Source organism: Salmo salar, chromosome 14 (assembly GCF_965601325.2).
Source record: "Salmo salar chromosome 14, fSalSal1, whole genome shotgun sequence".
NCBI lineage: Eukaryota > Metazoa > Chordata > Actinopteri > Salmoniformes > Salmonidae > Salmo > Salmo salar.
In genome coordinates this window covers 75,159,204-75,180,164 of record NC_138304.1, presented here as the reverse complement: position 1 = coordinate 75,180,164, position 20,961 = coordinate 75,159,204, and the positions used below count along the sequence as shown (strand labels likewise).

Sequence of the window (20,961 nt, the reverse complement as noted above, 5' to 3'; positions counted from 1 at the left end):
TACATTGCGATGCTACTCATCTTTTTCTCCCTTTGTTCGGGATTTGGGGTATTTCGATATAAATCCACAACTCTAAATCTGCGTTCGCAGTATATCACGACTTAAGACAAATAAAAATTGGTGCTGTTTTTGCTGCGAGCTGATGGATAAAAGCTGGTCTCAGCACATTGAGATGGGGGGGGATTTCTATCCCCGAGGAGTGTTTATTTAACCGATAAGGGTCTTAGAAAAGCAATGAATATAATTTTTTCCCGGACAACAGTTTACTGGGCCCTGTAGATAAGATATCTGGGAATGGATACTGCCCACAGATGACAGTTTGTCCTTGAGACTGGACCAGACGCCAGGGCAGGTTGCACAGCTTTCTGCTGAAGCCTCACCTCCCTCTCTCTTTTTCCATTTCTCTCTCCTTCCTCAATCTCTCTGTCACAGTCTCGGTCTCATCTTTATTGCTCTCTCTCTCTCTCTCTCTCTCTCTCTCTCTCTCTCTCTCTCTCGCTCTCTCCCTATTTGTCTCTCGTTTCTACCTCTGTCCTCTCTCTCTCTCATATTCTCTCTCATTTTGTCTACCTCTCTGCCTTAATCTACTCTCTCATACTCTCTCGCTTATTCTTTCTCTCTTTATTCATCCCCTTCTCTCTCCCTCAAGGTGTAACCGCGCAGAGCCAGCGAGCCTGTTATAAGAATATGAACTAGAAGACAAAAGGAGAGAGTGTAATGCACTTCTCTCTTCGGCTCAGTGAGCTTGTGTCCTATGCAGCACTCTGGCAAACCTGTTTTATATGTTCCTTTCCTCGTTCTAGCACTGTCGATAGTCATGAAGCGCCATACGTCCTGGTTGTAGAATCTCAATAGGTTTTGGAGAGGGAAAGGAGGAGAGCAATTTACTGCTTTTTGTCTGGTTTCTTCGATGGCACATGTGGCCACAAAATGGGCCGAAAGCTTTCTTTGGTCCAATGCAGACTCAGACAGTGTCAGTCACTGGGGGGGCTCTAAGCTCGACTCTAAGTCTTCTGTCTTAGGGAACAGTGGGGTGCCCCCAGACCCTCCAGACCCCTTCTCTGTCTGTCTCTCTGTCTGTGTCATGTCTGCCCTGTCACGTAGTCTGTCATACAGTCTGTCTTAAGACTTGTCTGTCTGTTAGTACGGCTTACTGTGGGTTGTTCGGACTCTCTGTCTTTCAAATTGTCTGTATGCCCTTTCAGCGGATCTCTCATATGTCTGTCTCTCTTTCCCATGTCTGTCTTGTCACTCAATCTCTCATACGGTCTGTCTGAAGACTTGTGTGTGCGTTAGTCTGACTGTCTTTCAAGTGGTCTGTCTGTACGTCCCTCTGTCTTCTACTCCTGCTGTCTGTTCATCTGTCCCACAGCGGGGAAAATTAATCAAGCCATCTGCAATGATTGAATCCTGTCTGTCTGACACTGAGAGAGCGAGACAGCTAGAGTCAGGCAGTGATTAGCTAAGTCGAACATTGGCCAACTATTGTGGCTGACTCAAACATCCATGTTTTTAATATCTCTGGTCATCCGGCAATCATTGACCCGGTTCGTTGTTGACGCCTTCAGTATCTGTCTGCCTGTGAGGACACAGGTTCAGAGGTTAAAAGGTTAATTGACTATAGGTGTTTTTGGTTGGATTGAAACTAATTATAATTTATCCAATTATCAGTGCGACTTTGACGGGATCCGTTTGATCACACAATGTGATGCAAGGTGATTTGTAGATGCGCACTCCCAGCTAAAATGTAGTAGAGCTCAAACACACTACGCAAGTGTGACGTTTCACTGCTCTGCAGATGATGTTTAATCGCACTTGATCGTTGCAGTGATAATCCGGTAATAGAGAATTCGAAATATTCACTGTCTGTTCGTTGCCAATAATGCAAGGGCTGTTAGCCCTGCGTGAGTGCGAGCGTGCGTGCGTTACAGTATAGAGGGATAGAGTGTCTAAGTCTTGGGGCGGACAGTGAGGAAAAATAGACGGAGGTAAAGAGGGAGACAGCATGATGTGAGAGGGGGAGTGCAAAAGGCACAGAGGGAGTGGTAAAGAGGAAGGTAAGGGGCAGGGCAGAGTGAGTGTAAAGAGAGGAGGAGCGAGAAACAGTGAGGGGGAGGTTGGGTGGGAGAGTGGGGCATAGAGGAGAGAGAGAAAGAGCATGAGTAGAATAGAGAGAAAGAAAAAGACAAGGAACTGATAAGTAGGGAGAGAGGAGCGAGGGAGGAGCAAGTGAGAAAGTGAGAGAGGAGGAGGAGTGAAAGAGAAGCAGTAAGAGAGAGAGGGAGGGAGAGCAAATGGGAGGGAGGGAGGGAGGGTGTGAGAGAGAAAAGGCCTGGAGGAGGTCAGCCATGCCTGCCACTCATCACTCACTCCTTAATGACTCTTTTTTTCTCTCTCTCTCTCCCTTTTCCCCGGAGTCTCAGCCCAGCCCAACGCCCAATCAAATGGGGTCATCCAAAGTTCACGACCCCCACTACCACCGCAGTCCCCACAACACCCAGTGCATTGTGTGTGTGTGTTTTGTCTGGCAACTAGATGCTTTGTTTTTTAGGAAACACATTTTTCAGACATCTGACAAAATGGCAGGTGTGGATGGTTGATGAAAGACTTCTGTCAGTGAAGTATTTCGTTTTTCATTGGTCCTTCATTTGGATATCTTTTAAATCTGTCAGGTACACCAGATTGTATGTTATGGTGCAATACGGAATTTTTTCACCGTTTACAATTGTGAATTACGCGATAAGATATTCTATCGAATGTCCCAGTTAAAGTTTTTTGTACTTCTGTTCAGTCTTCTGTTGAATATCTGTGTGCGTGTGTCTGTGTGCGCTTGTCTGTGTGTGTGTGCGCTTGTCTGTGTGCGTGTGTGTGCACTATATATTGGTGTGATGCTGGCATCGGCTCGGTTCCTATACCAGCTTGCGCAGGGTGTTGACGGACCAGGTGTGTGTGTGTGGTACCACAGTGTCCCATTCCCCTTGGCTTGGTTTGTCAGCTATCTGGCTCTGGGAAGCATCAAGCAACAAAACTCAAAGTGAAGCCTTTTCACTCTCTCCCCTGCACACCACATTTGGGAAACAGCTGGAAAGACCATGACTATGATTTGTCTCCCTCTGCTAGTATGTCTGACAGCTTCTAATGCACCACACACACTCACACACACACACACACACACACACACACACATGCAGGTAGACACCCACATGCACTTATACTCCCCTTGAGGAGATATAAAATGAACAGTCCAATTTGGAGGTATTCAGTATATTAAATGAAGTCAGTGTCTCTGGGGTGGATGGAGGGAGATTGGATAGGGTTTCATGGAACGACTGGAACTATTCATTATGAGAGAGGTGTACTTTTCTAGACTGTGTGTCTGTGCGCGCACGTACGTTCCTACAAGGTGTGTGTATCATATAGTGTGTGTTCTCAAATATCTCTTTGCAAAGTTTGTGATCACACACACACACACACACACACACACACACACACACACACACACACACACACACACACACACACACACACACACACGGGTCTCGTATAAAGGAACACACACAGGGTATCTTATAAAGGGCTGTGGTCTTTTGGTACTCGCTGCCAAAATGGCCCTGATTTCCTTTAGCCCAGCTTGGCCGGGTCATACATCACTAAGGGGCCTCCCAGCTCCAGTGGCAGGGGCTGACAGAATGACACGTGTCATTTATCATGGAGGGGCCAGGCCTTGGCAAACTACACAGACTGGACCGCATATGACACTGCCTGAGAGAGAGGGGGAGAGAGACCGAGACAGGGGGAGAGAGACCGGGAGAGGGGGAGAGAAACCGAGGAAGATGGAGAGCACAGAAAGTAAAGTTTGTGCGATACACAGATGGAATACATACAGACACACAGAGTCTCTCCTAGCTGTCCGTGTCTTTTCCTTATGTCCTCTACATATCCCTCCCTCTCTTCTCCTTCTTTCTCTATTTTTCTCTATCTCACATGCACCCATCCCTAACCCCACCCATCCTCCCCCTTCTCCTACTCTCCCCCTCCTTCTCCTCTGCATCTCTCCCACCAAGTCACTCGCCTGGCCCCCTTTTTCATTTGTCTTCATAAGCCTAATTTATTTTGGCTGCCACATGCAAGCTGACAGGGATCACTCACTATTGCCCTCCCTGCGCGCTCACACACACACACATTTCTCTCCACGACTGTTCCGAGATCAACCCAACAGTCACCATTCCCTTGGTTAGAGGGCACTTTCAGAGACTGTGCAAAAGTTTAATTGCCAGGGAGGTAAGCTTCTCTTTCGTCTCCATTTCTAGAATGTTCTAGCACTCCAAAGTCTGCCCTCAGTACGATATTATGTTGTGTTGAGCGATGGTTTCCTGTCTCTCTCTCGCGTGCGCTCTCGCTCTCTCTCACTCTTTCTCTCTCAGTCCATTTTTCACCATGCTCACTCCTTCACTTACTGCTTCTCTCTTCGCTCTCTCTCTCTCACTCTTTCGCTCTGTCACTGTCCATTTCTCACCATGCACATTCCTTCACTTACTGCGTCTGTCTGTCTGTCTGTCTGTCTGTCTGTCTGTCTGTCTGTCTGTCTGTCTGTCTGTCTGTCTGTCTGTCTGTCTGTCTGTCTGTCTGTCTGTCTGTCTGTCTGTCTGTCTGTCTGTCTGTCTGTCTGTCTTTGTCTCCCCTTTCTCCTCCTCCCCTCTCTCTCTCTCCTAAGCTGTTATGGATGGTTTACTAAGAGTCATGTCCCTACCCTGGGAAATCTCAACACACACCACTGTGAACAGGCGCGCACACAACACATACTCACACACACACAATCAGAGATGTGGGTATTGATCCCCAGTGACGTGGTTTCTTCTGTGAAAGGCCAGTTTGTGATTTAGTGTCTCTCCTCCTTCAGGGCCTCTCTCGTTCCCCCTCTGCCTCCCTCTTTTGTCAGTTCACTGTCACGGCCATCAGGAATAGGCCTCACGCCCCCCCCCCCACCTCCTTTGTGCGCACACACACATACATAAACACAAACACACATGCATAAACACACACGCACTCCCGTGTGGACTGACAGAATTGTTATTCTTTCTTGTTCCCTTTTTGTTCATTGCTGAACTTTCCAGTTACACTTTACTTAAAAGGTATAAATGAGATTGTTTGACCACACAGACCAGTGCAATACTGTAACAAGATCCATTTTCTGTCACGTTGTTTGTATGTATGTGAATGGAGTTGGCATTGTTTTGTGGAATGAAGACGATGTTCTCATGTGATCAGTTACTTCGATTTGGCAATCACTGTGTCTGTGCGTGCGTACATGTGTTTGCCTGTGCAGCCAGTTTTGCTGTCTCTAATCTGACTCATCCACAGGCTGTGTGGGTTTTTCCCTCAGAGACAAGGGGTCAGTTTCAGGGAAGAGTGTGTGTGTGTGTGTGTGTCCTGTGTGTGTGCATGTTGTTCCTCAGCGGTGTACAAAGCAGACAGCCCATGTGAATATAGGGGAGGGCTGAGGGTACAGGGACGGGTTGATTGATGGGTTATTGTGCAACCAGACCCAGACAGAACTGGTGAGGTCATGGCCTCTTCTTGCCCCCCCCCCCCCCCCTCTCTCTCTCTCCCCCTCCCTCTCTCATCATTCTCACCACTATTCACTCCCCCATGCTGCCTTTCTCCCTTCACAGTCCACTTTGTTTTCTTTTGTCTCTCCTCCTCTAGTGCAGTTTTTTGTTACGCGATTCATCTTATCTGGTTACATTTTACAGCCTCTATTCACTGGATGTAGCCATAAAAAACACTGCCTCTGACTTTCGAGAAACTTGCAAAGATCTGTCCAAAACAAGTTTTAATGTCACTTTTGATTTGCTGCAATTTTTTGTTACGGCCAAGCCGATTGGGCAGCAACCGGTGATTATCCAATCAGGGAGATGGTTACTAACTTAACTTCCTCATGGAAAATGTTCACCAAATAAAGTGTGACCGATGCATCAAGGGTTCATGGAAAGGTGTATCCAAGAAAGCCTTTTGTTTTCTCTCCCTCGCCATTTTCTCTCCTACGCAGAAAGAGAGTGATTTATGGTAATTATCCATCTTTGGGGTCATCCATCAACTGGTTGTTGCTAGGAGATGGGAGCAGCTGTTGTTTGGGCCAGGGAAGTTCCACTGTCAGGGGGCTGTACACAGGTGACTTCAGAGGGAGATTTAAAGGGACAGGCCCTATTTTTGTTTTCTTTTTTTCCCCAGAGAAAACTCTTGTACATGTGGATTTCAGTTTGTTTTAATGTGTTTTTAGGTTTAGTTCATGCAGAGAAAAGACTAGGACTGGATAGAAACACTAGGGACTGGATTTCGTCAAGCTCCCTGGAATTCCTTGAAGTCAAAGAATATCTGTGGAATAAATAGGTAGATAGTGATACAAATAATGTCCCCACATGATTCAATTTGGCCCTACCAATGCCACAGATATTTGGGAAGGATGTCACTGCAGGTGGTCTTGGGAATTGCTTATCCTAGAACATGTTTGGCGGAGTCCTACCCTTAGCGAAACCTGAGCGCTTATAGTGGCTCTAGAAGCAGTCCAATATTGACTTTGTTAACCTTTCCAAAACCATAGGTTTTTAAATGTAGCTCTTCAGAAATCACTATATGACGCAGAGGCTTCACTAACTACAATAGCTAAACCTTGCAGTCAGTTTCTCCCAAAGCTTAACCAGGTGGGTGTCATAGGCTACACTAACGCTCAACTAACATTAGCAAAACGTTAGGACGTTTTGGTTGCATTATTTCAGCGAAGCAGTGATATTGGGGGCAGAGGCTATACTAGTCCATTATGTTCAGTAACATTCAGCTAACATTAGCGAAACGTTGGGACTTTGTAGTTGCATAGGTTTTAACAGCAGCAGCCAGCTAGATGGGGGTTGGCTCTGCAGTGCTTATGATATAATGGCCATTGTCTCATCTCTGAGCAGCCTGGAGTTGACAGTGGAGGGAAAAGGTGATTTATAGACTGCACCCGTCGCTATGGCTGCTCAAAGATGGCTCCCAGAGAACATGGACAAACAGAGGAGGGGAGAAAGGAGAAAATGAGAACAGGGAAGGAGAGAGACATGTACTGCAATGCAGGAGCGAAGAGCAGGGGATTAAAATGAGTGATTACCAGAAGTTTATTTGTGACATTTCTTTAGTTTTTTTGTTTGTTGCTGAATCAGTTAACTTTAAGGTTTCATGCTGCTTGTTCTTAATAGTTTAAAGGTGAACTAAAGTAACCACCCTTTGCCTTGATGACAGCTTTGCACACTCTTGGCATTCTCTCAACCAGCTTCATGAATTAGTCACCTGGAATACATTTCAATTAACAATTGCCTTGTGAATTTGGGGAATTTCTTTCCTTCTTAATGTGTTTGAGCCAATCAGTTGTGTTGTGACAAGGTAAGGGTGGTATACAGAAGATAGCCCTATTTGGTAAAAGACCAAGTCCAATGGACATTAGACCGGTGGAAATCTGTCCTTGGGTCTGATGAGTCCAAATTTGAGATTTTTGGTTCCAACCGGCATGTCTTTGTGAGACGCAGAGTATGTGAATGGATGATCTCTGCATGTGTGGTTCCCACAGTGAAGCATGGAGGAGGAGGTGTGATGGTGTGGGGGTGCTTTGCTAGTGACACTGTCAGTGATGTTTTTAGAATTCAAGGCACACTTAACCAGCATGGCTACCACAGCATTCTGCAGCAATACGCCATCTGGTTTGCGCTTTGTGGGACTATTATTTGTTTTTCAACAGGACAATGACCCAAAACACACCTCCTGTAAAGGCTATTTGATCAATAAGTAGAGTGATGGAGTGCTGCATCAAATGACCTGGCCTCCTCAATCACCTGACCTCAACCCAATTGAGATGGTTTGTTATGAGTTGGACCGCAGAGTGAAGGAAAAGCAGCCAACAAGTGCTCAGCATATGTGCTAACTCCTTCAAGACTGTTGGAAAAGCATTCCTCGTGAAGCTGGTTGAGAGAATGCCAAGAGTGTGCAAAGCTGTTATCAAGGCAAAGGGTGGCTACTTTGAAGAGTCTAAAATGTAAACTATATTTTGATTTGTTTAACACTTTGTTTGGTCACTACATTATTCCATATGTGTTATTTCATCGTTTTTATGACTTCACTATTATTCTACAATGTAGAAAATAGTACGAATAAAGATAAACCCTTGAATGTGTAGGTGTGTCCAAACTTTTGACTGGTACTGTATGTGAATATATATTTTGGGTGATTGGAAGTGATGTAGACAATTGCATTGTTAGAAGCTACAATCTATCTGCAATATTAAAGCTGATCTAGCCCCTAAAATGTATTATTTATTACAATAAATAATAATACATTATGAAACGGGTGGTCACGATTGGTAACTTTTCCCATGACTAAGAATTTGTGGTGGAATACATGCAGTGAGTAAACCGTTAGTAATGTCTTCATGCCTGACTTATCTCCCTCTTCTGGATGGGGATGTCACAGTGGTCAAAGATGATAGAACTCCCCCCTCCACAACCCAATAGTCCTGTCACCTCCCCTCCCCTTACCCTATTGTTTGAAGCTGATGTAAAATGCACAGTCTACAGTATATGACCCATTTTAGCAGGCCATTAGCATAATTTGGCTGTGGCCAGCAAGTTAATGTACTCGCAGATGACAGGGAAATTGTGCTACACAACCTTAGGGTTTAAACAAAGACCTATGATGAAGTAGGCCACGCTTTGCATAAGGATGGACATTACATTGGAGTGTGTGCGTTTGTGTGTGAAATGCGCCCAATACAACAGGTGTAGTAGACCTTACCGTGAAATGCTTACTTACAAGCCCTTAACCCACAATGCCGTTCAAGAAATATTTAAGAAAATATTGACTACATAAACTAAAGTACATTTTTTATAAAAAGTAACACAATAAAATAACAATACCAAGGCTATATACAGGGAGTACCGATACCAAGTCAATGTGCGGGGGTTACAGGTTTGTCAAGGTCATTTGTAAAATGACTATGCATAGATAATAAACAGCAAGTAGCAGCAGTGTAAAATCAAAGGGGGGGTCAATGTAAATAGTCCGGGTGGCCATTTAATTAATTGTTCAGCAGTCTTATGGCTTGGGGGTAGAAGCTGTTAAGGAGCCTTTTGGTCCTAGACTTGGCGCTCCGGTACAGCTTGCCGTGCAGTAGCAGAAAGAACTGTCTGACTTGGGTGACTGGGGTCTGACAATTGGGCCTTCCTCTGACACAGCCTAGTATATAAGTCCTGGATGTCAGGCAGCTTGGCCTAAGTAATGTACTGGGCCGTACGCACTACCCTCTGTATCGCCTTACGGTCGGATGTTCTCGGTGGTGCCACCTTAGAACTTTTTGAGGATCTGGGGACCCATGCCAAATCTTTTCAGTGTCCTGGGGGGGAAACGGTGTTGTCGTGCCCTCTTCACGACTATCTTGGTGTGTTTGGACCATGATAGTTTGTTGGTGATGTGGACACCAAGGAACTTGAAACTCTCGACCCGCTCCACTACAGCCCCGTCGATGAGAATGGGGGTGTGTTCCGAAAGGTGTATGAGAAGGCACAAATATGTTATACCTTTGATAAAAGGTGTGTCATATCAAATTATCTTAATACAACTTTGTATCTTTAATGTATATTTACATTATACATCTTTATTATCTTTAGCCGACATTTCATATGTCTTGTCGAAAGTGAACACGGGCACTCAGTTGCATAGCAAACATTGTTTTCCTCCACCTCATGAAGATTTGTTTGGAAAGCCGAATATATGAATTTGCACGTCCTGCTGGAACAGTACACCAGCTATTGGAGGCCCCGCTGGTATTGTGCCATATGGTTAATTATTCCACATGGGCGGCGGGGATTGGGGGGCGTGGAACTGTGAACAGACTTTTCTAAGAGGAAGCTGAGGGTAAAGCATATATTAATGTATAGCAACCACTCCACAGAATCCACGGCAGCACAAATCAATGTCACTTTATAGAGGTGGGAGGGAGGGGCGTTATACTGGAGAGAGGTGGGTGGAGTCCGTGTAAAACAAGCCTCAGAACTTCAAAGCCCCACCCCCCCATGCTTAGGGTAACTCCCTAAGCAAGGATTGTATGATGGAAAAAGAGGGGTAAAAACAGAATTGATTTGTTTAACCTTTATTTAGCTAGGCAAGTCAGTTAAGAACAAATTCTTATTTACAATGACGGCCTACCAAAAGGCCTCCTGCGGGGACGGGGCCTGGGATTGCTCTTCCCTGCTATAGATTGTGCCTGGGCATATTGAGGGGCAAATTGGTTTGGACACCCGAAATAGCATTCAAACTTTGCTTACTGAAATAATACCTTCATTATTTCTTATAGGAGATTGTATACCATCAGCAGTCAGGAGATAAGTAAAAAAAACAAAGATGTCCTCACCATTACAGTAAATAAAATGCCCAACAAATAGGATGCCCTGTGGCTTTTTTCTTCTTTTTTTTTTTTTACAAAGGGAACAACTGAGAATCATCTCGAAATGAAGCCTATGCTGTCGACCCTTTTACACACAGACGTAAATGAAAAGGTCTGGCAGTTTTTCCTCAGTTAGTCTTAGCGAACGTAGGCACTAGGCCTAAACGCCAGCTTGCTTTAGCATCGGGCCCGCTAGCGCTTGGAACAGACAGGATCACACCACCCCGGCATGTGCAGCAGTGGCTGTCCCAGAGAAGAAGAAGAAAGAAAGAGAAGAGAAGGGGAGAGGGAGAAAGAGATTGTGCCGTATTCTCCCTGACATGCTCTGCATTACCATAATTGGGTTTTCTACATGATAGGACAGAGGAAATAATAATGTCATTTTATTTACAGCCTGTCCCACTGTCCCCCTCTCCCTGACACACACACACATACACCATGCAGGTCAAATGACACACACTGATCAGGCCTGTCCAAAGCCATCACAGCAGAGGGGCCAGTGACAAAGCGAAGCGGGGAGAAAGGAATACGACTCGCAACGTTTCAGCCCCCATTTTGAAGGCCGTCTAAACGGCGACTCGGTTGCCCGTCTGGAATAGCAGAGAGCCCGACACAGGCTAAATCAGAGGAGTGAGAGCAGGCGGAATTGGACATTAGCACCACAAATGACTGCCGGGATTGGTCCTCTTCTCAGAGACAGAGTAAATAAATAAGGAGGGTTGAGAGGGGTGTGTGTGTGTGTGTGTGTGGCATGTGTGTGAGTTGCAATTCGGTGGTGCTGCTTCGCGCTCAACTGCACTCGCTCCCTGTCGCACGTTGTTTCTCTCCCGAAGGCTTTGGTTAAGTTTGACACCAGCCAAATGGTGTAGCCTCAGCGTCCCATGACAGATAGCATTATGGGTTTAAGTGGCAGATTTGCACAAGAGAAACGAGCAAGTAGAAATATACAGTATGTGAAATGACTCCATTTTTCAGACGTTCTAATATAACATTATATGGAGAGAGAAACTGCCGGTTCTCTCAGGAAGCAAAACTTCATTTCCATGTAATTTGTTTTGAAGCAGTTGATTCTCCAGTTGTTCCGATGTAATTTTTGAGAATGTCAACGCGGCACTGCGTGTGAGAGAAAGCACAGCTAGTTGGGAATTCATTGTGCATAGTATCACAAACTCTGTGCCACAGACACAATGTAGAAACAGTACTGTGAGAGTAGGAAGGTTATTTTTATGCTTAGCTATAACAGATGACAATTTTTTTCTAAATGTAGTATTATATCACAGATTTGAGCTTGGCATAGAGAAGGCTTGTACATGTTTGCGTGTGAGTGACTGTGAGAATGTCCGTCTGTTTTCATCTATGTACTATACACTTAGGGGTGGTGTGTGTGTGTGTGTGTGTGTGTGTGTGTGTGTGTGTGTGTGACAGCAAAGGCCCGGTAGTGTCCTGCCGAGGTGTCACCTGTCTGGAGGAAGCCCGGGCCAAAGTGACAGGCTCGTCTCTGGACGCAGATGGCCTGCTCTCCCTCTCCTTTCCACAGCCGTCACACGTCCCCTCTGTGTTTGACACACACATTTACGCACACACATACTAACACACACACATGTCATTGACACTGACACAAACACACACATGGGTTGTCAGATACAAAAAAAAACACATGAATGTAGTGAGACCATCACACACACACACACACACACACACACACACACACACACACACACACACACACACAGGGACACACCTGATTGATACATGCACACAGAATATCTCCCTAGCACACCAGGTGGGTAGATAGGAATAGATGCTTACAAACCAACCAACCCTCACTCACACACACAAACAAATGCACACCTTCTACTTTGTATCTTGCTGCCTCAGGTTACAGTCAATTTCACATACTTTCCCTCTACCATTTCAGACCCACCCATAGACAGACAAACTCCCCTGCTCACACCTCTGTCAGCTAACTCCTAAATGCACCTTTTTTCCTCCTTTTTTTGTTACAAACCTTTTCCTCTTCCATTCTCCATGACAGCACAAAGTGGGCTTATTTTTATTTTCCCTCTTTTTTTTGACTGACAACCACAACAGACATCCCCCTTCCTTCCCTGCCCCATTTTAATCCTTCCCTCTCCCTCCCCCTCCCTCCATTGTTCTGAGTGAAGCTTGAAAGCGGCGGCTCAACGAGTAGTGTCAGCATCTCTCCATCTCTGATTGCCTTATTAGCCGCCGGTGGGACCAGGAGCTCTTTTTTCCCCCACAGATGGCAAAAAAGGAGGGAGAGAAGAAGAAAAAATGTCCGACTTCTATGTTTTTTTCTTTCTTGTGTCCACAAAGGCTTGTTTGTGGACACTGACACCCACCCCCCTGACCCGAACACCTGACACTGATACATGATTTGACACTTGAACTGCGTCGTTGGTTAAGGGCTTGTAAGTAAGCATTTCACGGTATTCGGCGCATGTGACAAATACAATTTGATTTGATTTGATGGCTGTCGAGGTGGAGGCAGCAGACTGGGGGTGTCGGGGGAAGTGTGTGTGTAGGGGGGGTCTGGGCTGAGGTGTGTGCAGGAAAAGACTGACTTTATTTTTAAGAGGTGTCAGGTTGTCTTGTCTGTCTTTTCTGTCAAGGCGTTCCCTCTTTACCCATTCCACTCATTGAGAGCTAAGGGTAACTATATTAGAGACGGCAATTTTTTGGGGGGGGTGTGCGTTCTTTAGTGTGATGAGCTATTTAGAGACTGCGAGAGAGTAAGTGTGATGGGGGAGTTTTCAGTGCTTTGAGGTACTCAACCAAACGCTCTAATGAAATGAAATACGGAATGCTCTTGACAATGCTGTTGATTTTTAGATTTTGTTGACATTGGCTTGAATTTGATTCTTTTTGAAAGGGTGTAATGCCGGACTCTGGGCTAGGCATAGTTGGACAGATAGATTGCAGGTATTATGTGAGCAATAGTGTAGTATTATCTTTTCTAGCACAGCGATGGATGTTCATACACATTTATACCAGCACAGACACAGCGAGACTGAGACACACACACACACACACACACACACACACACACACACACACACACACACACACACACACACACACACACACACACACCGTAGTCACAGTTGCTTATGGCCCTCCAGCTTTTCCCAGGCAGCAGTAAATGGCAGCTCACAAACATCAGGTATTATGTCTTCTCTGATTATGGGCCTGAGCGGCAACACGCTGTTCTGGGGCTGACAGCACATCTGCCTCCTCGCTAGAGACTGATACTGGCACCTTGGACAAGCATCTTATGGGAGAGGATAAGGTGAACTGCCTGAGCACTGTCTCCATCTGTCTGTCTCTGTCTCTCTTTCACTCCCTCTCTCTGTCCTTTTCTCAGTGTATTTCTCCTTTACGATTACCGTGCAGCACATTTTCATATTGAATGAAACATTACATAAATATTGCTAAATTCGAACAGGTTTGACAGCTGGAAGTACGTTCCTCTACAATTCTTAATTTGCTACTTAGTGCAGTTTAGAGGAAGTTGATATCTGACATTGTCTCGGAGTCCAGAGGGCCTGGAATTATACTTGAGAGACAGTTGACACTGGTTATAGGCTTATTCTCAAAGTAACATTTCTGCCGTAATTCCTGCATAGCTACAGGGGTTGGTATCCCATGTCGTTTGTCTGCCATTAAAGATAACCACTCAGGCAGCTGATCAACACAGGCAGTGCCTTGTTAAGTGCTCAGTCCCGTTCCATAATGGTCATTAAATAAATGGTATGGATGGAGTATTTTTCTCTCATCTTGTGCCCCGACAAAGAGTTCCATTATTCTCTTTTCGAGGCTGGCAACACTTAAAAGTGTCAAATCCAGAGGAAAATGCTATTTCATTAGCCACATACCATAGCCATGCTGTTGTTACTTATTAAACATTTAATCGTCCTTTATCTGATGAACTACCACATAAGGACTACATCATCTTTTTGGTATTGAAGAAAACATTTATTTATTTTTATAAACATATAGGTCAAATGTGTAGTTTTTCCTCAATTCTGATTTAAAAAAAATACTATGATGAAGTACTATGATTAAATGTAGAGGAACCTTGATATAACCTTGACAGTCATTCTGTGTGGAGAAAGTATACTCAGAACTCACGCCCCCATCCTCTGTGGGTAACACTGTTTCCCTTCTCCCCGCAAGCCGGCACACTTGACTCCCTGAGAACTAGTACAGCATGGACGGTGACAACATGGCATGTCATGTCCACCGGCAATTTCCACGCGTCATACTGTGAGGACTTCCACTGCCAATGCCAACTCTATGCCATCCCAGCCGAGGGCCTGGCACGCTCACCCGCTATCGCTACATCACACGTCACGGGCAGGGTGTGAGTGGCACAGTGGCAGCAGAGACTGGTTCAAAGTCAGAGAGAATCAGTGCCCTCCATCTAGAAGAGAGGAAGCCATTTTAGTACATGAACTGGCTTGTGACTGTTGGGGTCACCTTTTTTTCTGGGCAGTCTAATCATTTGGATATTTGAAATGGATAGGATTTAACACTGTCAACTTTCTTTTGTATATTTGCATTCAACAGGATACATCCATATAGAGTGTATGATAGCATGCAGTTAAAACATAAAATCACTACAAAGCAACAAACATGAGTTATAACATACTGAATGTAGGCTACTGACCTTTTTTGTCAAACGCAGTGGACTCTCAGTGTTGATTAATATGCATCTGCTGCTTTGGGAACCGGTTTTCCATCATGTAGAATTGTGCTTGTGTCCCTAGTTTTTGAACTCAAGGGGAAATATTCCTCTTGCTCATCTGTGTTCTCCTTTACCCTTGCTGAGCCATACTGTTTGATACCTTCGTTAGGCTGCACAGTGTAGGGGACTATCTATCATCGTCAAGATATGGATGTTTGCCACTTTTATAATTGCAAAGCTGCGTCCTCTGCCAGGACTATTGACTAAAATATCTTAAGAATCATTACACCTACACACTCTTACACACTCAGAGATACAGACATGCATGGTATACACACGTTAAACACAAACACACATTACGGGATAAACACATCAAGAATCTTTATACACATCTGATGGAATGTTCTGCCCCAATGAGTTGGCTGATGTCCCTTTTTCTCTCCTCTTGTGTTTTTCAGCTTATGGGGACGAGGAGGAATTTAAGGCTGATGACAAGATCGATGAGGAGCACCTGCAGGACGACGGCCTCTCCTTAGACGGCCATGACGGCGAGTACCTCTGCAACGAGGATGACGACGCCGGGGACCGATTCAGCTTCCAGAACTCCCCGCTCAGCAATGGGACCAACCCGGACGCCGGCTATGCCTCTCCGCTCAGTGATACCAGCGACCAGCTTATTGACTTCCAGAGTACTCCCTCCAAGGACGGACTTGATAAGGAGGAGGAAGAGGCAGTCAGAGGAGAAGTAGAACACCTGAAGGTCCCCAACGGCCTGTCTCTGCAGGACAGCCTGGCGCAGATGAAAGCCGTCTATGCTAACCTGATCTCTGAAGCCTCTTGGTCTAGCATCACCATGGACATGCTGAGAAGTAACAGCAACAAGGTCAGCAGTGTGATCAGCAATGGAAGCAACCTCAAGGGGAGCAACGTTATCCTTAACAGTCAAGCTAACAGCCTTGTGAACAATAATAACCACACCAACAGCAGCAGTGGCACCTCTGCCCCTACCAACACTACCAGCAACACTAGCGCTACAAGCACCGCTAATACTACCAACACTGGCAGCACCGGTGGAGTGGCCTACGACTGGCACCAAGCAGCTTTGGCCAAAACTCTTCAGCATACACCATACAATCTCCTCCCCGAGCCAAGCCTCTTTAGCACTGTGCAGCTGTACCGGCAGAACAACAAGCTCTACGGCCCAGTATTCACCGGTGCCAGCAAGTTCCGGTGCAAGGATTGCAGCGGAGCCTATGACACACTAGTGGGGCTCACGGTGCACATGAGTGAGTCAGGCCACTACCGTGATGACAACAAAGACAAAGAGGAGGAGCGGGGAAAGAGGTGGTCCAAGCCCCGTAAGCGCTCCCTCATGGAGATGGAAGGAAAGGAGGATGCTCAAAAGGTGCTCAAGTGCATGTACTGCGGACACTCCTTTGAATCCCTGCAGGACCTGAGCGTCCACATGATCAAAACGAAACACTACCAGAAAGTGCCTCTAAAAGAACCCATGTCAGCCCTCGTCTCAAAGCTGGTGCCCCCTACCAGAAAAAGAGCATTTCAGGACTTGGTGTCCCCATGCTCACCAGAGTTTGTCCACAACACACCTGGTGTACACCTGGGAGAGACCTCAAAAGACCAGAAAGTAGTTAACCCCTATGTCACAGCAAATAACCGCTACGGCTACCAAAATGGTGCCAGTTACACCTGGCAGTTTGAGGCGCGTAAGGCCCAAATCCTCAAATGCATGGAGTGCGGGAGTTCCCACGACACCCTGCAACAACTGACAGCCCACATGATGGTCACAGGACACTTTCTGAAAGTGACCAACTCAGCGTCCAAAAAGGGGAAGCAGTTGGTGTTTGACCCCGTGGTTGAGGAAAATATACAGTCCATTCCTCTCCCTCCGACCTCTACACGACTCCTGGTGCCCAATGTGAAGTCACAGCCTGATTCTCCTCCCTTGCACTCCTCCTCCACTGAAGAGAAAAGGGAGGAGCATGAGGAGAACATGGAGAGGAGTGAACCAGAGAAGAAGATCAAAGAGGAGAAAGAGGATCCGACTGAGAAATGCGAGAAACCTGGCAAGGCTGGACATTACAAGTATCTCACAGAGGAAGACCTGGAGGAGACTCCCAAAGGAGGTCTGGATATCCTGAAGTCCTTAGAGTTCACTGTGTCAAGTGCAATCAGCAAGGCCCAGACTGGCACGCCCACTTGGGGTGGTGCTGGCTACCCTAGCATCCACGCTGCCTACCAGCTCCATGGGTCTTTGAAGTCCTCCATGCAGAGTGTCCAGGTGGTTCAACCCTTGTTCAGCACTAGCAGCTTGAAGATGATGTCCTCTGACTCCAGCAATCTGATCCACTCTCCAAGCAGCCCTTCCCCACCTCCAAGCCACAAGAACAATGTGTTGGCCATGGAAGAGCTGGTGGAAAAAGTCACAGGGAAAGTCACTGTGAAGAAGGAGAAGGAGGAAAAGACCTCCGAAAATAAATGCAAAGCGAGATCTGCCAAGTCACCCTGTCCACTGTCCAAGGAGAGGAAGGGCTCACCCAAGCCAGTGAAAAACATTGCCGTAGAGGATCAGAGTGAGCCTAGAAGCAGAGAGGGAGAGGCAAAAGACAACAAAGCAGATTTGTCAACGAAGAACGGAACAGACATGCAGAAAACGGCAGTTGGCAACAGCTGTAGCAGCTTGGGAATCATCACTGATCACTCACCGGAGCAGCCTTTTGTCAACCCCCTCAGTGCGTTGCAGTCCATCATGAACAATCACTTGGGAAAGGCCTCAAAGACGGCCACCCCCTATCTAGACCCTCTGTCGAAGCTGTACAAGATCAGTAACAACATCCTGGAGAAGCCCATGAACATCTCCACTCAGGTCAAACAAGTTCAGTCAATCAATCGATTCTATGACAACAATGACCAGCCCATGGACTTGACGAAATCCAAAGTCACTAACGGACTAATTACGAACAGCACCTCCACTATGCTAAACAGCACTACCAACTGTAATACCAATAACAGCAACAGACCCATCCTCTCAAGCTTGTCTGAATCTCTGTCGTCCCAAAATGCTTTGATGGACATCTCCGACATGGTCAAGAACCTGACTGGCCGTCTGACGCCCAAATCCTCCACTCCGTCCTCCATCTCGGAGAAATCTGATGCGGACAACAGCGCCTTCGAGGATGGCTTGGAGGAGCTCTCTGCAGTCCAGAAAAGGAAAGGACGGCAGTCCAACTGGAATCCTCAGCACCTCCTCATCCTTCAGGCCCAGTTTACCTCCTGTCTCCGGGAGACGTCTGAAGGCAAGTTCGTCATGACTGACCTAGGCCCCCAGGAGCGGGTCCACATCTGCAAGTTCACCGGTCTCTCCTTGACCACTATCTCCCATTGGCTGGCCAACGTCAAGTACCAGCTGAGGAGGACAGGCGGGACAAAATTCCTGAAGAACATTGACTCGGGCCAGCCCCTGTTTCTGTGCAGTGACTGTGCCTCTCAGTTTAGGACTCCTTCCTCTTACATAAATCATTTGGAGTCCCACTTAGGCTTTAGCATGAAGGACCTCTCCAAGCTTTCAATAGATCACATTAGGGAGCAGCAGGCAGTTACCAGAATGATAACAGAGAAGACTTTCAGTTCCCTGGGACTTACCGAGGAAGACTCAGGCTCTGTATTTCAGTGCACGCTCTGCAATCGGACCTTTGTCAGCAAGCACGCGGTCAAGCTTCACCTTAGCAAAACACATGGCAAGTCGCCAGAGGACCACCTCATCTTTGTCACTGAACTAGAAAAGTTTGATAAAGCCTAATTGAGGTGGACAAAGCTGATGGCATGACTGATTACTGAATTGTTGCACTATATCTCAATACTGCACTGCATCATAACTGAGACTTTGGAATCAGTCCGAAGTAACTGCTGTCATAAAACTGGGCCATGTTCTGTTTTGGATTTCAGTTGTCTTTTATTTTTCAACACACATTCAGCAGATAGTTTCTATGATCTTTAGGATCTTTTGTCTGTGCATGTTTTTCAGTGAATTAAACCAACATAAAAAAAATGTTGACACAAACACACAAATTCTGAAAATATGTGATTGATATGAAGGTTTTTTGTTGTTTTCAACTAATCATATTGGAAATACATTTTAAGAGAAAAAGTAAGAAGGATTTCTGCACTTGGGCTACTATGAAGAGGCACACATTAGGATTGTTAATAAACTCCATGGCACGATGACATTTCAACGTTTAGATTCTCACTTCTGATCACCTCAAAATTGCATATGGGATAGAACATGTTAAAGGATGATATGTAGGCCTGCTGACAAACTGCAGAAAGAACAGAATACTCATGAATATGTTAAGCTTTTCTCTGCATATTTGTTTCACTAATCAAGTATTATTTAATGGTGGTATTGCCATATTTGCTTTGATACCAGTTGTATTTTTATGATTGTGTGCCGCTTCAGTTTCAACTTGTAAATGAAGTTTTAAAACTGATAAATATATAAATGATCAGCAAGTATGTGTAAATGTATGTAATCATATCTTGCTATTTGCAGAAGCTCAACATTCTTTGTACTGTGTGCATTTTTATATTGTCACTTTATAGAAAATATGGAAAAAAACAAATAACTATGTACTGTATATAGGTATAAATATATACAGTATATATATACTGTAGAGCCAGAACATGTCCTTTTTTCAATGAAAAGTAGGTCCTTCGTTGTGGTTTACATGATTAAATATAACTACACGGCCATCTCTTCTGATGCATGGTACTGTATGTTAAAATAAACATGCAATGCACAATAAATTATACATTTCAATGTTTTATCATTAATACTGTTCAGAAATCTATCCTCTAAATCATGAAAGTATTGTTTTTTTTCTGCAATTGTAAAATAAACTCTAAACCTGGATTCTGCTTTGTTAAATTGGATATTTCTTTCAATAAGGCTATGTAGCATCATGGAGGAAAACATACATTTAATTTATTCGTAATGGATATGTAAATTCTCGACTTCAAGATAACCTGACCCTCAGAAAAAATATTTGCGTTTTAAGTGGTCAAGACATGACCTTTCATATGTAGTTTGTCTATCACTGATTAGAGACACTCATATTGTCTGTCAAATTGTGTGTTTTGTCTGTCAGCCTCTTGATGACACACACCAATGAGCATTAATGAAGTCACAGAAATGAGGTAATGTGTCACAGTGACCAACAAGCTGCACTTTGAAGCGATTCACGTGACAATGGAGTCGAGAAACTTCTGGGTTTGGCACAACAGCGCCTGTTAAGCTTCTCTGTCTTCTCATAGCAGTTTGCTGTTTCTGGTGACGGCCTTCCCCTTTTGTTAATGATCTTAGCGCGGTCCTAGCGCTTAGACTATGTAAATCGCTGTAATCATAAGGCCACAATGCAGTTACCTGCAGAGCAGACGACAACATCGGGAGGCACAGTTAAGCAGATTTGCATAGCTTTGCCTCGCACGCAACACACTGGATTCCGGGGGGATTCGTGGGCCTCAGGAATCAAACGTTTACTCCTTTCAACTCAATTATGGGACGGTTATGTGTTGTGGACACAGGGGGCCACAGAGAAAAAGAAAAATACTGGGTATGAGAGAGAATATATCATCTCAAACTCTTTTACTTGAACGGACAAATAGTTTCCCAAAACCGTACACATCAGTCAATCAAATAATATTACGTACGAATCTCTTGAATGTCATGGATTGGTAATGACAGGTGTCATAGTATAGTCATAAGTGTTGCGTA

At 45.3% G+C, this 20,961-nt stretch overlaps 1 protein-coding gene across 1 annotated transcript in view; it reads left to right on the top strand.

Annotated features, from left to right (window-relative positions):
* Nucleotides 1-20,100, top strand: part of LOC106569864 (teashirt homolog 1) — a 35,531-nt gene extending 15,431 nt beyond the window's left edge. The window contains exon 2 of the mRNA XM_014141542.3: nt 15,632-20,100. Within this exon, the coding sequence (XP_013997017.3) occupies nt 15,632-18,990 (3,359 nt within the window). The 3' untranslated portion in view covers nt 18,991-20,100. The remainder of the gene's footprint in view (nt 1-15,631) is intronic.
* Nucleotides 20,101-20,961: the final 861 nt, after the last annotated feature.